The sequence below is a fragment of the Hyla sarda genome, chromosome 1, assembly GCF_029499605.1.
Source record: "Hyla sarda isolate aHylSar1 chromosome 1, aHylSar1.hap1, whole genome shotgun sequence".
Lineage (NCBI taxonomy): Eukaryota > Metazoa > Chordata > Amphibia > Anura > Hylidae > Hyla > Hyla sarda.
Genome location: NC_079189.1, coordinates 176,950,006 through 176,963,609, shown reverse-complemented (window position 1 = coordinate 176,963,609; position 13,604 = coordinate 176,950,006). Strand labels below are relative to the sequence as shown.

General features: G+C 38.2%; 1 protein-coding gene across 1 annotated transcript in view; it reads left to right on the top strand.

Moving 5' to 3' along the window:
- Positions 1-13,604, top strand: part of COL25A1 (collagen type XXV alpha 1 chain) — a 452,042-nt gene that overhangs the window by 403,709 nt on the left and 34,729 nt on the right. The window contains exons 25-31 of the mRNA XM_056564488.1: positions 2,267-2,311; positions 5,016-5,096; positions 6,645-6,707; positions 8,337-8,387; positions 10,018-10,044; positions 11,461-11,541; positions 12,839-12,874. Coding sequence (XP_056420463.1) covers positions 2,267-2,311; positions 5,016-5,096; positions 6,645-6,707; positions 8,337-8,387; positions 10,018-10,044; positions 11,461-11,541; positions 12,839-12,874 — 384 coding nt within the window. The remainder of the gene's footprint in view (positions 1-2,266; positions 2,312-5,015; positions 5,097-6,644; positions 6,708-8,336; positions 8,388-10,017; positions 10,045-11,460; positions 11,542-12,838; positions 12,875-13,604) is intronic.

Below are 13,604 nucleotides of genomic sequence, written 5' to 3'. Positions count from 1 at the left end.
AAACAGTGGAAATTTACTGTGGCATAACTCAGCGGCCAGTGGAGGCAGACAAGTAAGTGACCCCTGTATGGACTCCTGTTCACTCACACTATAACCCAGTGTAGTGTGGGTAAATTGGCTGACAGTTTCTCTTTAACAAAGTAAAAAATCATCCTACGTATATGCCATCAATAATAGATCAGCTATTTGAATGGGCTGTAGTACTTAAAAGGAAACTGACGAAAGTGTCACCTACACTAGCCTGCTTGTACTGCCGGATGACACTGACCAAAATGGTGTTAACTTTATTTTTCTAGGTGCTGCGGTTTCTAATATATAGCTCAAAACCACAACATGTAAATGAGGCTCTTGGTGAACTCGGGGTGTTCCCTATTCCCAAGGTGCACTGGTTCTTCTTCCCGGCCGGTTCCTTACTCAGACCCTCTACATTCATCTTCCGCACCTAGATGTTATATGCCAGGATCCTGTACATACACAGTGATAGTCCAGGCTGACTGTGCTATAGATCTGAACACACATGTGTTGTGAGCCACGGGGTGTGAGGTGTAAAGGGCAGATGGTGTTGCCCAGGGGTAGATGGTATTAACCCCTTCGTGTTTGTGATGCCAGGGCATGGTTTGCCACCCAAAGGTAGTACTGCTAGTCCTAGGTTAGGCAGGGGCAAATTATAGTCCAAGGCCAGGTTAAGGTTAACTGTAGCTTTTTACTGAGGTAGACAGATGGTACAGTTCAGCCAGGATCCCAGAGAGGGGACCAGTAACACTGGGGACCTCGCAGCTTGCTGGAACTTGCAGTGACTTGAGAGACTATAGATGCAGGCCATGCTGACTACAATTGATTTGACGCCTTATCTGAAGATGATTAAAACATATAAAGATGACTTGACTTACTGACTTGTGGCTGCAATTTAGGTTGAGGCCTCAATATGTGCTGGACACTGACCCTGAGATGTCTGGACTGGACTTGACCTCAGCAGAAATTGAAACACAAGAGAGGGATTGTAGTACCTCCCCCTCTTATGAAGGGGGGCTGAGCAAGGAGCCCATAGGCCAATTGCGGGTGACCTGGTGCTCTCTGGGTAACAAACATATGACTAAAACATGTGACCACATTATCATGTGACTAACAATCATGTCACTCACTTCAAAGGTCCTTTGCACTTAATATACAACCTATTCACACCCTGAGGACGTACAGAGACTCAACCTGACAGGACTGTAGAACATAATTACTGGGACATCACACATGCATGGGATCCCAGCACGTACTCATTTAGGGGAATGAGTAAGGGACCTGCCAGGAAAAAGAACCAGTGTACATCAGGGTGTCTTTTTTACATATTATAATTTTTAGCGATTTATCGTAACAGCAGCACCTAGAAAGATAAGGTAAACACAATTTTAATCAGCTTCTCCCGCACTAATAGGCAGTACGGGTTAGTGCGGGTATGGCTGCTGACAGGTTCCCTTTAAGCCTTCTCAGTGTTTTGCTTTGCTCGTTCTTACAATATCCAGAATTTATGTCAAAATGGCTGGATAGTGGGGCTGCCGAGAGTAGGAGTCCCTCCCTCCAATCTAATGTTGATGGCCTGTCTTGGGGATAGCTTTCACAACCCCTCGAAGAAAATAAATGACAACCATTTACAAATTTCCTACTGCTAATGCTCAACAGAAAATTAAACCATTTTTTTTCCCCATTGGAAGTGTTATTTTGTGTTTTGTTTTGTGCATGGTGTGGCTGTGGCATTATGAGCTTAAATTGCATTATTTACTGTTAACGTTGTTTAAGCAGCTTTTGTGGCTTGTCTCCTAGCTTATGAAGACATGATTCTTTACATTGCAGCTTTCTTCTTTTAGACCACTCAAAGATCACCTTAAAAAATGATATCTAAACTTGGCTTACACTATTATATCATCCTTATTAGTTTTTATAATTATTTCTTAGTCTTTTTCTCCTGTGTACTATACAATATGTTACATAGAAGGAATATTGCATATATACATGTACAATGCAAACACAGTAAACACTGCAATCCTGTAGAACTGATTTCAATGAAATTACCAATAGATTCACCCACACTCGCAACAGTTGGTGTTTTCTTTATATCGTCATTGGTTTCTCTTGCAACCTCCTCTTTAATATGATGCAGTGGGTTTAGACTGGTTTAGTCCCATGATTTAGCTGAAACTTCAGAGATCATCCCACCAAATGTTGAAGGTATCGTGACAAATCGCCAAGCTCATGGTAATCTACATTGTCTCTACAGGGAGAGGGGGGCCCTGTTGGACCTCCAGGAGTTGATGGGGAGCAGGTAAAGCGTTTTCTAATTTATGAGCCAAAACTGTTAATATTGATTCATAGTTGAATAATTAATTCCATCTAGATGTAAAGTATACTTGCACTGAGTCTGCATAAAACCCTCATTTACAAAATTCCAAAAAGGCCTGCAAAACTTTTGTCTGCCCAAAATTATTGTTATGTAGCTGCATAGTTCTTCTTTGTTCTGCATCTAAATTGCTGAACCCAAAAAAACACAATATACCTGCATAGCATTTCATTTGCTGAACCCAAAAATACACATTATACCTGCATAGCATTTCATATCATTTCATTTGATGTTACATGATTTGTTCTTTCTCTTCTGAATGTCCAGTAAAACCTAATGAAGAATTTATCACTACTACTGTACGTCCTCCTCTAAGAAAGCAGTAGTTTAAAGCCACATCATAGTCTGTTGTCATAATTACCTATGTGAAAGTTGGTAATAAATTGACTTTACTGTACATATACACTTTCAGGTCTGCATGTAACTATCAAGACCTCTACTTGAGCCATAGCTGAAATTTACTTATAGGAATCCACTATGCTGACAGATTGTTATACCTACATACCTATATACTTCACTATAGTGGAAATGTTGATGTGATCAAAATCAGAACTGAAATAACTAAAATGCAACACACATCCTATCAATGATATATAAATAGTTTTAATAAGTGGTTTCATGCATTCTAATTGCAAACATGCTAAACCAGCCTTTACCACTGGGCATGACTCGCCACCATCTCTGTGATTGCCCATATATGAGTAGAATTGTGTTACTTCTATACAGAATCTCATTCATGTATTAATTTACATCAGATATCTGAAGTATTAAATTAAGTGCACGATTTGAGCAAAGAGAGTGGAAAGGCTTAGGATAAAGGCTTTATAGTTATTCAGTACAACAGGGATTTGGAGAGGATTATCATATGGAGAATGCATTTCATTGACACACCTTAAGCATTTTCATCTTTTGTGGGATGAGTGTATCACATAATGATCTAATGTTATACCCTCATGACATGCATATATAGAAAATATAAAAAAAAATTCCTGGCCCTTTTGATATCATGTTTATAATAAATTATTGTCCTGATTATTCTAAATATAATTTTTCAAATAAAATATAAGCGTTCACCATATAAAACATACCCAGCAGAAGATGGTTATAATTCTTATAATAGATTGTATTTGGAAAGTATAATAAATAGACGGTATATATAAAATAATTCTAGAGAAATTTTTTGTGTTCTAACAACATGTCTTCAATAATTTAGTTTAATGACTGAATTATTCCGGAACTGCTTGTGCGCTGCATGAGGTGATGGGGTTATAATCCCAGTTATCTGCAATGAATGCTTCCATTGGTTTCTGGCTTCTGCAGACTGCATGGACAGATTAGTCTTATTAACCCTCAATCTTCAACAGTCTACTCTGTTCAAACCCCCCACCAATCGCTTGAATGAGCGGGGAGAAGCATGCAGCTGTATGCCTCACTCTCCAGCTCACTGCAATCTCCGTCCAGATGCAGGATGTAAGCTCCATTACAAGAATTTGGAGTCTGTTGTCTACAAATATGAGAAACTGCAAGGTATCAATAAGAGTTAATCATCATTCGAGTTACATTTCATAGATTAATTATAATAAGCGTACATTATATGAGTGGAACAAATTGTAGGTTTTCAATGACAGAAATCGTTGGAATTGCATTTATCACCTCAAGTCACTTTAAAAGCTTTTTGCAAGCTTGATAAAAAAGCATATTCATCTTATGCAGTCAAAATTCTAGATGTCATGACCCAGTTCACATAGAAGAAAATATTCCATTAAACATGATTACTAACCGGCTACATTCAATGCTGTGCAGTAGAAACCAAAGAGCCAGTGAATAGTAGTTCTGATCTCTATGGTTACTACACAGAGGTGAACCAGAACACGTAAATGGAAATAAATAATAGGGTAATAGAGGACACTCAGTGTAGTATTAGTTTGTTTATTTCAAATGTATAGATTCTGGATTATAGAAAAAATAAACATAAAAAAGCGAAAATAATATAACTGAGCTTATCTTTATAAATTATATATTGGGGTAAGATTTTCATTTTTTGACAGGCCCTTGTCTCACCTTTCTCTCTTCATACACTGCATAGGTCAGTGGCAATTAGCATGACAATAGCATGAAGTGGTTTCCCAAGGTGCAAGTGGTTGCCCCAGGTGCAAGTATTGGGGGCACAAAAACTATTTATCTGCCTATCATCTTATCTATCGATCTAACTACCATCAATCCCTCTGTATTCTTTAGTGAACCGGCCCAATTACTATAAGATTAAATTATACTCATGAATCATCATGCTTATATCATGTGATGCTATTAAGGTTACTAAAATTACTCTGCTTTTAAGGAATGGTTTGTGCCATCCATTCCTGTGATCAATCTGCCAGCTATAAATGATTTTGCATCTTTGGCATACTATTTATGTTTTCTTAAAATACAAAAAAAACTTTGCCAGAAGTTACTCAGAGATGAGAGGTGAGAACAGAAATACCTACTATTGTGACTATTCAGCTTTGTGCTCAGGATTGTGATGCATTTTCTCACCTCTCATGTTGAAATACAGAATAGAACTGACACATATAGTGCATAGTAAAATTCTGATCACTTTTCTGATATAAGTTTTTGTTGTGTTAAACAGGGGCCTAAAGGTTCAAAGGGAGACCGTGGAGAAACTGGCATTCCAGGAGAGAAAGGAGGAATTGGTCTACCTGGGCTGCCTGTAAGTGTCACTAACCAAATTAACTTGATTACAAATTCTAATTTATAATCTAAAGTTTTGCAGTGGAATGTCTGTGTTCTCAAGACACAGAATTATACAAAATCCCGTCCGGAGCTTCCAAGTGTGGGCAGCGCCAGATCGTGTGGAGATTGCCATCCTCATAGACGGCAATATCTGCGGAGTGGATTCTGCAAAATTCTGTCAGGCTCTTCCAAGTGTGGCCAGTGCCAGACCGCGTGGAAATTGCCATCCCCATAGATGGCAATGTCTGCAGAGTGGATTTCGCCTAAAAAGTGGACAAGTACATTCTTTTTGTGTCGGAATTTCAGCACTAAAATTCCATGGTGTGCCTGTGCAGCGGAATTCTGTTTTGAAATTCAACTCAGAAATTCCGTAGTGTAAACCCAGCCTAACTCAATCAGAACTTACTTTCTTAAACTTATTGAAATGTTTAATATGGGATGCGCTGAACATGTGATGAAGAGGGGATGATACGTCATGGTTTTCTTTTGTGTGTTCTTGTATATTGTTTAGTTTAGACAATGAAGTAGATTTTAAACAAACACTTACATTGATGTGATCTAAGGTGATACAAGGTGCTCAACTCCAAGTGCAGTTGTGCACCTACGTTGGACTGGAGGACCTGCACCTATGGATCACAATGTGGTTTCACAACTGTGGTTAATGTAAACAATGACATTAGCTAACCCTCAAAACTGATGTAAAATTGAGACATTAGCCAGTATATCCTTATATGAAGGACACACTTGAGCTCGCACATCACACCAAGGTTTCTCAAATGGTGCGGGTCCTATCAACTAACCTACCTGGCCAGATAAATAAATCCAGGAACCAAATTATGGCAGCCATAGGCCCGACAGCCATAGATTGCTCCTCAGTCACCTCCAGTGTGAATCTAAGCACACATACAATGGGAGGGAGTAGACAAACCACAAGCCCCACCCTGGTTGGTTCATTTATAGCAGGCCTCACAGGTGAAACCCTAATGCTACCCAGCAAGATAAAAGGGTGCATTAGTATAAGCCCTAAGCAAAGACATAACGGCTTATATTTGCATGAACATGGTTATAGCAGGAAAACTCAACCCCAAGTGCAGTTGTGCACCTTTGCTGGGGCGGAGGTCCTGCACTTGACAACCGTTGCTAAGGGCGATCCCAAGCAAAAATTGCATACAATGGAGGATGCTTGCAAACGGTCACAAGTACCACAATAGCATCCTGACACCAGATAAATGTGTATGTGGATGCGTTAAACATGACTGATTTTAAACAAACACTTACATTGATGTGATCTAAGGTGATGCAAGGTGCTCAACTCCAAGTGCAGTTGTGCACCTACGTTGGAGTGGAGGACCTGCACCTATGGGTCACAATGTGGTTTCACAACTGTGGTTTTCACAACTGAAGTAGGTTTACCTGGAGTCTTGTGTGAAGCCATGGCTCATCATGACATTATGACTGTATCTATAGCTGCTCTTTATATTACTCTTATGGAAACTACTTTTCAGTAAACAATATTTGATGCTAGGGAGCGAATGGATTAAAAGGCGAAAAGGGAGACCATGGTGCACCTGGACCTCATGGAGCTTCTGTAAGTAGTCTCAAAGGTTGTATGTTATTCTTTTCCTTGTAATTATAAAAGATTCTGATTGATTTCAATAGGATTTTCCTCAATGTAAATGTAAAACTGGGTTATGTTTACATTATTTTATCAAGCAATAAAGTAAGTGAGCAATACATCAATCTGTTCACATTTTGCAGTATTTTGCTGCAGATTTTCTGCAGAGGATTTTGCTGCCATTGAAGTCAGTTGATTGCAAAATCAGCTGCAGTGAATACCCTCAGGGTGTATTCGCACACACTGGATCAACAATTGTGGATTTTACAAAGCAGTCAAAAAGACATAAGATTTGTCTTGTAAAATCCACAGTTGCGGATCCGCAATTACGGATTTTATAACTTCAGATTCACAGGATTCTGTGTGTTTGAATAGACCTTTAGGGTCTATCTACATGTGCAGTATCCTGCACATATTTGATGCACAGGATTTGAAGCTGCAGATTTGAAGCTGTGTTCAGTCATTTAGTTTACATTGAAATCTGGACCATAAAATTAGTTTCAAATCCTGTGCATCAAATATGTGCAGGATACTGTATATGTGAATACACTCTCAAGGGATGTCTCCATCTCAACACATGTAGATATACTTGTAGGGCACATCAAGTTAAATATTTTAGCAAATAAATTAATTTAGCAAATGATCCTCCTTTTTCTGATATTCCTGCTTTTTCCCTCCCCTTATTGACAGCTTGCTGCTAGGTTACAATCCTGACTTACAATGACTTACTGGAATGACTGTAGCCTGGCAGCCTTCCAGATACTGGTCAGTAGCACTGAAATCTCTGGTGGTTGCTGGTCTCAGTAAAGACTGATAGTACAAGAGCGATAATTGCAATGGCCTTCCCTTTATATAGTGGGGGCTGGACCAAAGCCCATTGGTCAAGCTGTGGGTCATATGTTAGGCTGGTGCTCTCTGGGTAACATCGTGTGACAACATAACATGTAGCATTTCACAGGTCCTTTAGATGGCATTACTGGAGGCCTCCAAAGGTCCTTTGTACTAACTATACATAGGTATACTGACCATACATACAGTTGAACAAATAACACTATAATAACAGCAGAGGAGACACTGCAGAAGGAGAGCCCCCAGGTCACTGAGGGACTCAACCTGACTTACATACTGGGACATTACACACATATATATATATATATATATATATATATATATATATATATTATATATAAAATAAAACCTCAAATATTTAAAATATTTAATATTAGTTAGTTGTCACTGCTATTTGGAGCCGCATACATCGGTTCACCGCTCCCTTTCTGTCTCCAGGTTGGGTGTGGTTCTGCAGCTCAGTTCCATTGAAGTGAATGAAGCAGGTTTCTAATACCACACCCAAAGTGGAGACAAACAGGGAGCAGTCTTTGAAAGAAAAAAGGTCTGTTTTTCTATTCCTCGACAACCCCTTTAAGCCATCATTTAGATTATGCAGATGTGTTCATTCAGGCTTTTCGAACAACCTTGCAGATTGCCACAGATATCATAGTCATATACACTGAACCATTTCTGATGATTTATGTTCTTCTGGGCTTTAGTACACATGAAAATCTCTAATCTTACAGCTGTCAATGTGCAATCTCTTCACAGATCATAGGTCCTCCTGGTCCACCAGGTCCTCATGGGCCCCCAGGCCCTATGGTAAGCTGATTATTTTAACTATATGTTTATAATGCAAGGCATAACTTTTTTTTCACGTAACAATTTATTGGTCTGCCCAACAAAAATGCAATCACATTGGCCTACATGTCATATGATAAAGGAGAATAGGTGGTACAAAAAAAAGTGAGAAAGAGGCCAAAATGTCTATTTCAGTCCTTGACATGATAGACTGAACCAAAAGGGCCCCTGAAAATTTTTTAGCTATACAGAAGCCAAAGGTGTAATGTTTCTCCTAAAGGAGAGGGCCAAACAGGTGTAGGTGACTTTCCCTTTTTAGAAGAGTTACTGTCTTGGCTTGTTAACTCCACAGTCATGTTCTAAGGCATCTTAACCCTTTAACGACATTGGACGTAAAAGTACGTCATGGTGCAGTGGTACTTAACACAAAATGACATACATTTACCAGCAGCCAGGGACCAGCTGGTAATGGTGGACATCAGCGATCGTGCTGATGTCCGCAATTAACCCCTCAGATGCCGTGATCAATACAGATCACGGCATCTGTGGCAGTGCAGCACTTAATATGGATGATCAGATCGCCCGCAGCACTGCCTCGTGGATCCAATCATCTGTAATGGTGGCTGGAGATTCCCTCACCTGCCTCCGGCCGTCTCCTGGGGTCTTCTGCTCTGGTCTGAGATCAAGCAGACCAGAGCAGAAGATAGCTGATAACACTGATTAGAGCTATGCCCTATGCATTGCACTGAACAATATTAGCAATCAAGTGATTTCTATAAATAGTCCCCAAAATGTATAAAATATTAAAATATAATGTTAATTATCCCATATTGTGAACAGCGTAAACGTAAAAAAAAATTAAAAAAAAAAGTCCAAAATTGCTGCTTTTTTGTCACATCATGTGATATCAATATAAAGTAAAGATGACAGCACAAAAAATGAGCCCTCATACCGCCACTTGTACAAAAAAATGAAAAAAGTTATAGGTCGTCAAAATAGAGGGATTTTAAACATACTAATTTGGTTAAAAAAGATTTTTTTAAGCAGTGCAATAATAGAAAAGTATGTAATCATGGTATCATTTTAATAGTATTGACCCACAGAATAAAGAACACATGTCATTTTTACCATAAATTGTTCCATATTTATAAACAGTCCACAAAAAAGCACTTACAGACAGACACTTATAAACGTTCTGTCATTGAGGTGACAATTTTAGACAATAACGATAAACCTCTTAATGTAGAAAGGTACTATTAAGTCTTGCATTATTCTTAGCATAATGCTTTAAATTTACAACTACATTAGTATATGGTTTTTTAGCAATATGTCATATAACCAAAGAAATATATTCATATACAGTATGTCATATGAAAGTTACAAATAGCAAAGAAAAAATTCTCCTGTAAAAGTCGTTAAGTTGTTTAATGAGTTATGATAACCTAGTTAATCCACATGTAATTCTTTAAGAAACCACTTACAGTATAAGACATTTTTCCGGACTGCAAACACAGCTTTTGTATATCTATACATGTGATATAGTGACATGGGTCAAGTAAAAGGGTCGAGTAGATACTCACATTCCTTAGTATAGACAACTATTCACTTTAACTTCATTCTGTATATTAAAAAGCTATGTCTTTTTTTTCAGGGACCACATGGACTTTCAGGTCCAAAGGTAAGTGCAAGTGGACATACTGATTATTAAGGGACGCATGCAGCATGGATTTGTATATTTTGTGTGTATAACTTTATATACAGTGCATGCTTATACGTCATGTGAATATGTCATGTGAATCAATCGTCTTGTATTGTTTTGTGTTTTATGTATGAAAGCCTTGAAGCTCAGGTAGCAGACCACTATTGTAAAAAATTCATTCTAATTCCTTAATTAAAGGAAATGTGTCATCAGAAATTAAGTTCTTAAGTTAAACATATTTTTAAAGAAGTTGTGGTGATTTTTTTTTATTTCACGCCACTATCTATTTTCCTAAACAAAACCTTAAAAATGTGCAGTTGTCACTCTGGCCACTAAGCCTAATAATATGACACTTCCTTTTCTGTAGAGAAAACTTCTCAGTGATTATGTCTCATTACCATCATAGACAGTAATTATAATAGGTGACAACAATATGGGTCCCTATGGCCCTGTCTATTATTGTCTTTGTCCATGAGGCTTGCTGTAAAGAATGTATCTCAATGCTGTTAAAAGCAGCTCTGACAAGATCACTGCCTTTGCATTCAAGTACAAAAAAATAGAATAAAAAAATGTGATAATTAAAAAGAAAAAAAAACTGATAAAAAGAAAAAAAAATATGTGTCAGTATTTGGTTTTAATTGGTAGGTGTATTTTAGTAGCCTTTCATTAATGAGAGGAAGAGACTTAGGAAGCCCTACATTTATTTATTACTATTGAGCTTGAAGGTTTTCTGTAAGCAAGCTGGAAATTCCAAATCCTTTCTATATTAACTGACCTAAGCACACAAAACAACTGTATTATACATTATAACTGTGATTATTATGGTTATTATTACAATGATATCATAATTTTACACTTATAGTAAGACTCATCCCCTATCCACAGGATGTTTGCGGGGGTACAATTTTTGGGATACCCATGCTCTCAAGAGCAGAGATCCAATTCTTCCATTGGAAAAGAGTAGTGGTCAACTGTGAACACCACCACTCCATTTATTGTCTTTTGGAACTGCCAGAGATAGTGCTCTCCAGCAGCTCATATGGACAATGAATGGAGTAGACATACAATGCACATACCCAACTGCTCCGTTCTTGCAGGAGATCTTGGTCCTAATTCTAGATATTGGGGGAAATCCCATAATTCTACCCCCTCCCCCAATCATACATTTATCTTAATTGTAAAGATCGCCAGATCATTGAAATAGCCTAAATGGACACTTGTATGTTTTGGCATTTGGTCCTGAAGTGAACATGTATAAAGTATGTAATGAAATGTTTTGGGTGCTTTTTGGTATTGTATAATACAGAGCGGAATTTACAGCAGTGTCAGTAAGTGAACCTCCTATAACAGCGTGCACAGCCAACAAACAAAACTGGCATCTACTTTTACATTTAGGGTGAACCAGGGTTAAATGGTCTAAAAGGATTGAGGGGTGAGCCAGGTCAAAAGGGTGACAGAGGACCACTGGGTCTTCCAGTAAGTAGAAAAATCTATTCAATTTCACCTCAATCCATATGCTTCTTTTCTTTTTAATTTCAATGGTTCCAGTGAATAGCATTCATCATTATCTATATATTTTGATAGCAAGATGCTGGAGCAGAATCATATGATCATGTATATGGTTATCATATATCATGTGTCTTCCACCTGCCTAGCATTGCATTCATTTCCTGAGTTCTGACACAATAAGCCTCAGTATAACACATCAGTGATCTGTCTGCTTAATGTCCATGTTAATGGTGTCTGAGTCGATCACATGTAATGTCTGAGTTACATGTTTTGTAATTGTGATTCTAAACTGCGATCTCACACAGTAACCGTCTGTTTGCATTCACTGTAATCTACTTTGCAAATGTCTTAATATTATGTGAGATTGGTTATAAATGTTTTAGCATATTCTTGATGTCTGAGGTCTCCAGCAGATGGCGATATAGCTTTGGTTAATATATTATGTGATATGGAAATATTAGCCAGCAATATAACTAAGCAGATCAAATTCCAGCTTTTGTTTTTCAGAGGCCTTTTTAAAAATGAAAGCTGGACTCTGATAGGTTGCTATGGGTAACCGCTCCACCATCACTCTCCACAAGGTTTTATTATCCACCCCAATATTGTCTAAAAGACTCTTTGTTGTCCACAGCAACCGACCACAACACAGTGCAGCCTTTATTTGTCAAAAGCTGAGATCTAAATGGTTGCCAAGGGCAACATGGAAGTCTTCCTTTGAGGAAAGGATCACACATGCCGTATTTTACTGCATATTTGCTGCTGCTTATTGAAGTCAACTGGTAGCAAAATCAGCTGTGTGTTTTACTACCCATTGACTTAAATGGTTAGCCAAGTATGCAGCAAAATACGGCACGTGTGACCCTACTCTTTGACTGCTTCATAAATCTCCCCTTAGACATTAAATGGTTTAAACAAAACATAATACTAGGTATATTAAATCGCAAAATATGATGAAGTACGGGTGTTTTTTTTTTTGTCTATTTATATTTTAGTGTGCCACTTGTATGTGCAAAATAATTTTCACTCACCGTGAAGACCACCTATTTGTATGTGTCTTGTGATTTAACCCCTAATACAGCTAGGATGGGGTACCATAGTCTACTGTATTGTGGACATTCTAATGTGTAAAATCCCCCAGCTATTCCATAGTATGTGTGTTCACCTGCATTGTGTTGTTCTGACTCCACCTGCTCATTACCCACTAATCTCACGTTCTTGTCACTTATGTTATACCCATCATCCGTACCTCCACCTAATCACACAGGGAGCATCTGGCTTAGACGGAAAGCCAGGACCCAGGGTGAGTGTTTTGTCTTTTCACCTGTTCAGCATTATACCACACTGAAACATGGCCAAAGCTAGGGATCAGGAGAAAAAGCATTTTAAAAACCCTGTAGTTTAAGATGGAAAGCAGGACAATGATGATGATGGTCAAGTAGAAGGTATTAGATGGAACTGCTCTGCATTCACTGGACACATATTAAAGTCAGGACCTTTTGAGAATTATTTTTTAACAATACACACAGAAGGTTTCCTCTGACTTTTAGCACTGATAAATGCAACAATATAATGTTAAAGTGAAAACAAATCTCTATATTCTACATTACAATAGATTACTGTACACATCCACGACCCTTCTTATGATACACCTGCATCATTGCTGAATAAGTCAAATTATTTGCTGTGGTGGCTACTGGTGTGCTACCAATCTGTAGTATAAATATACCTGTATATGTAAGGTCCAACATTTTGTGAATAAGTGTGTTGAAAAATACAAGCTGTCTTTAAGTGGGTTGTCCAGGATTAGAAAAATGCTGCTTATTTCTTGCCAAATGGCACTTCTGTCCACAGGTTGTATCTAGTATTGCATATTAGCTCCATTGAAGTAAAAGGGACTGAGCTGCAGTACTACACACAACCTGTGGACAGTAGTGGTGCTGTTTTTTGGAAAAAGGAATGGCAATGCAAGAAGAGCAATAGTGCGAAAGTTTACAAAAAAAAATGACAACTCTGAAGAAGATACACGTTAA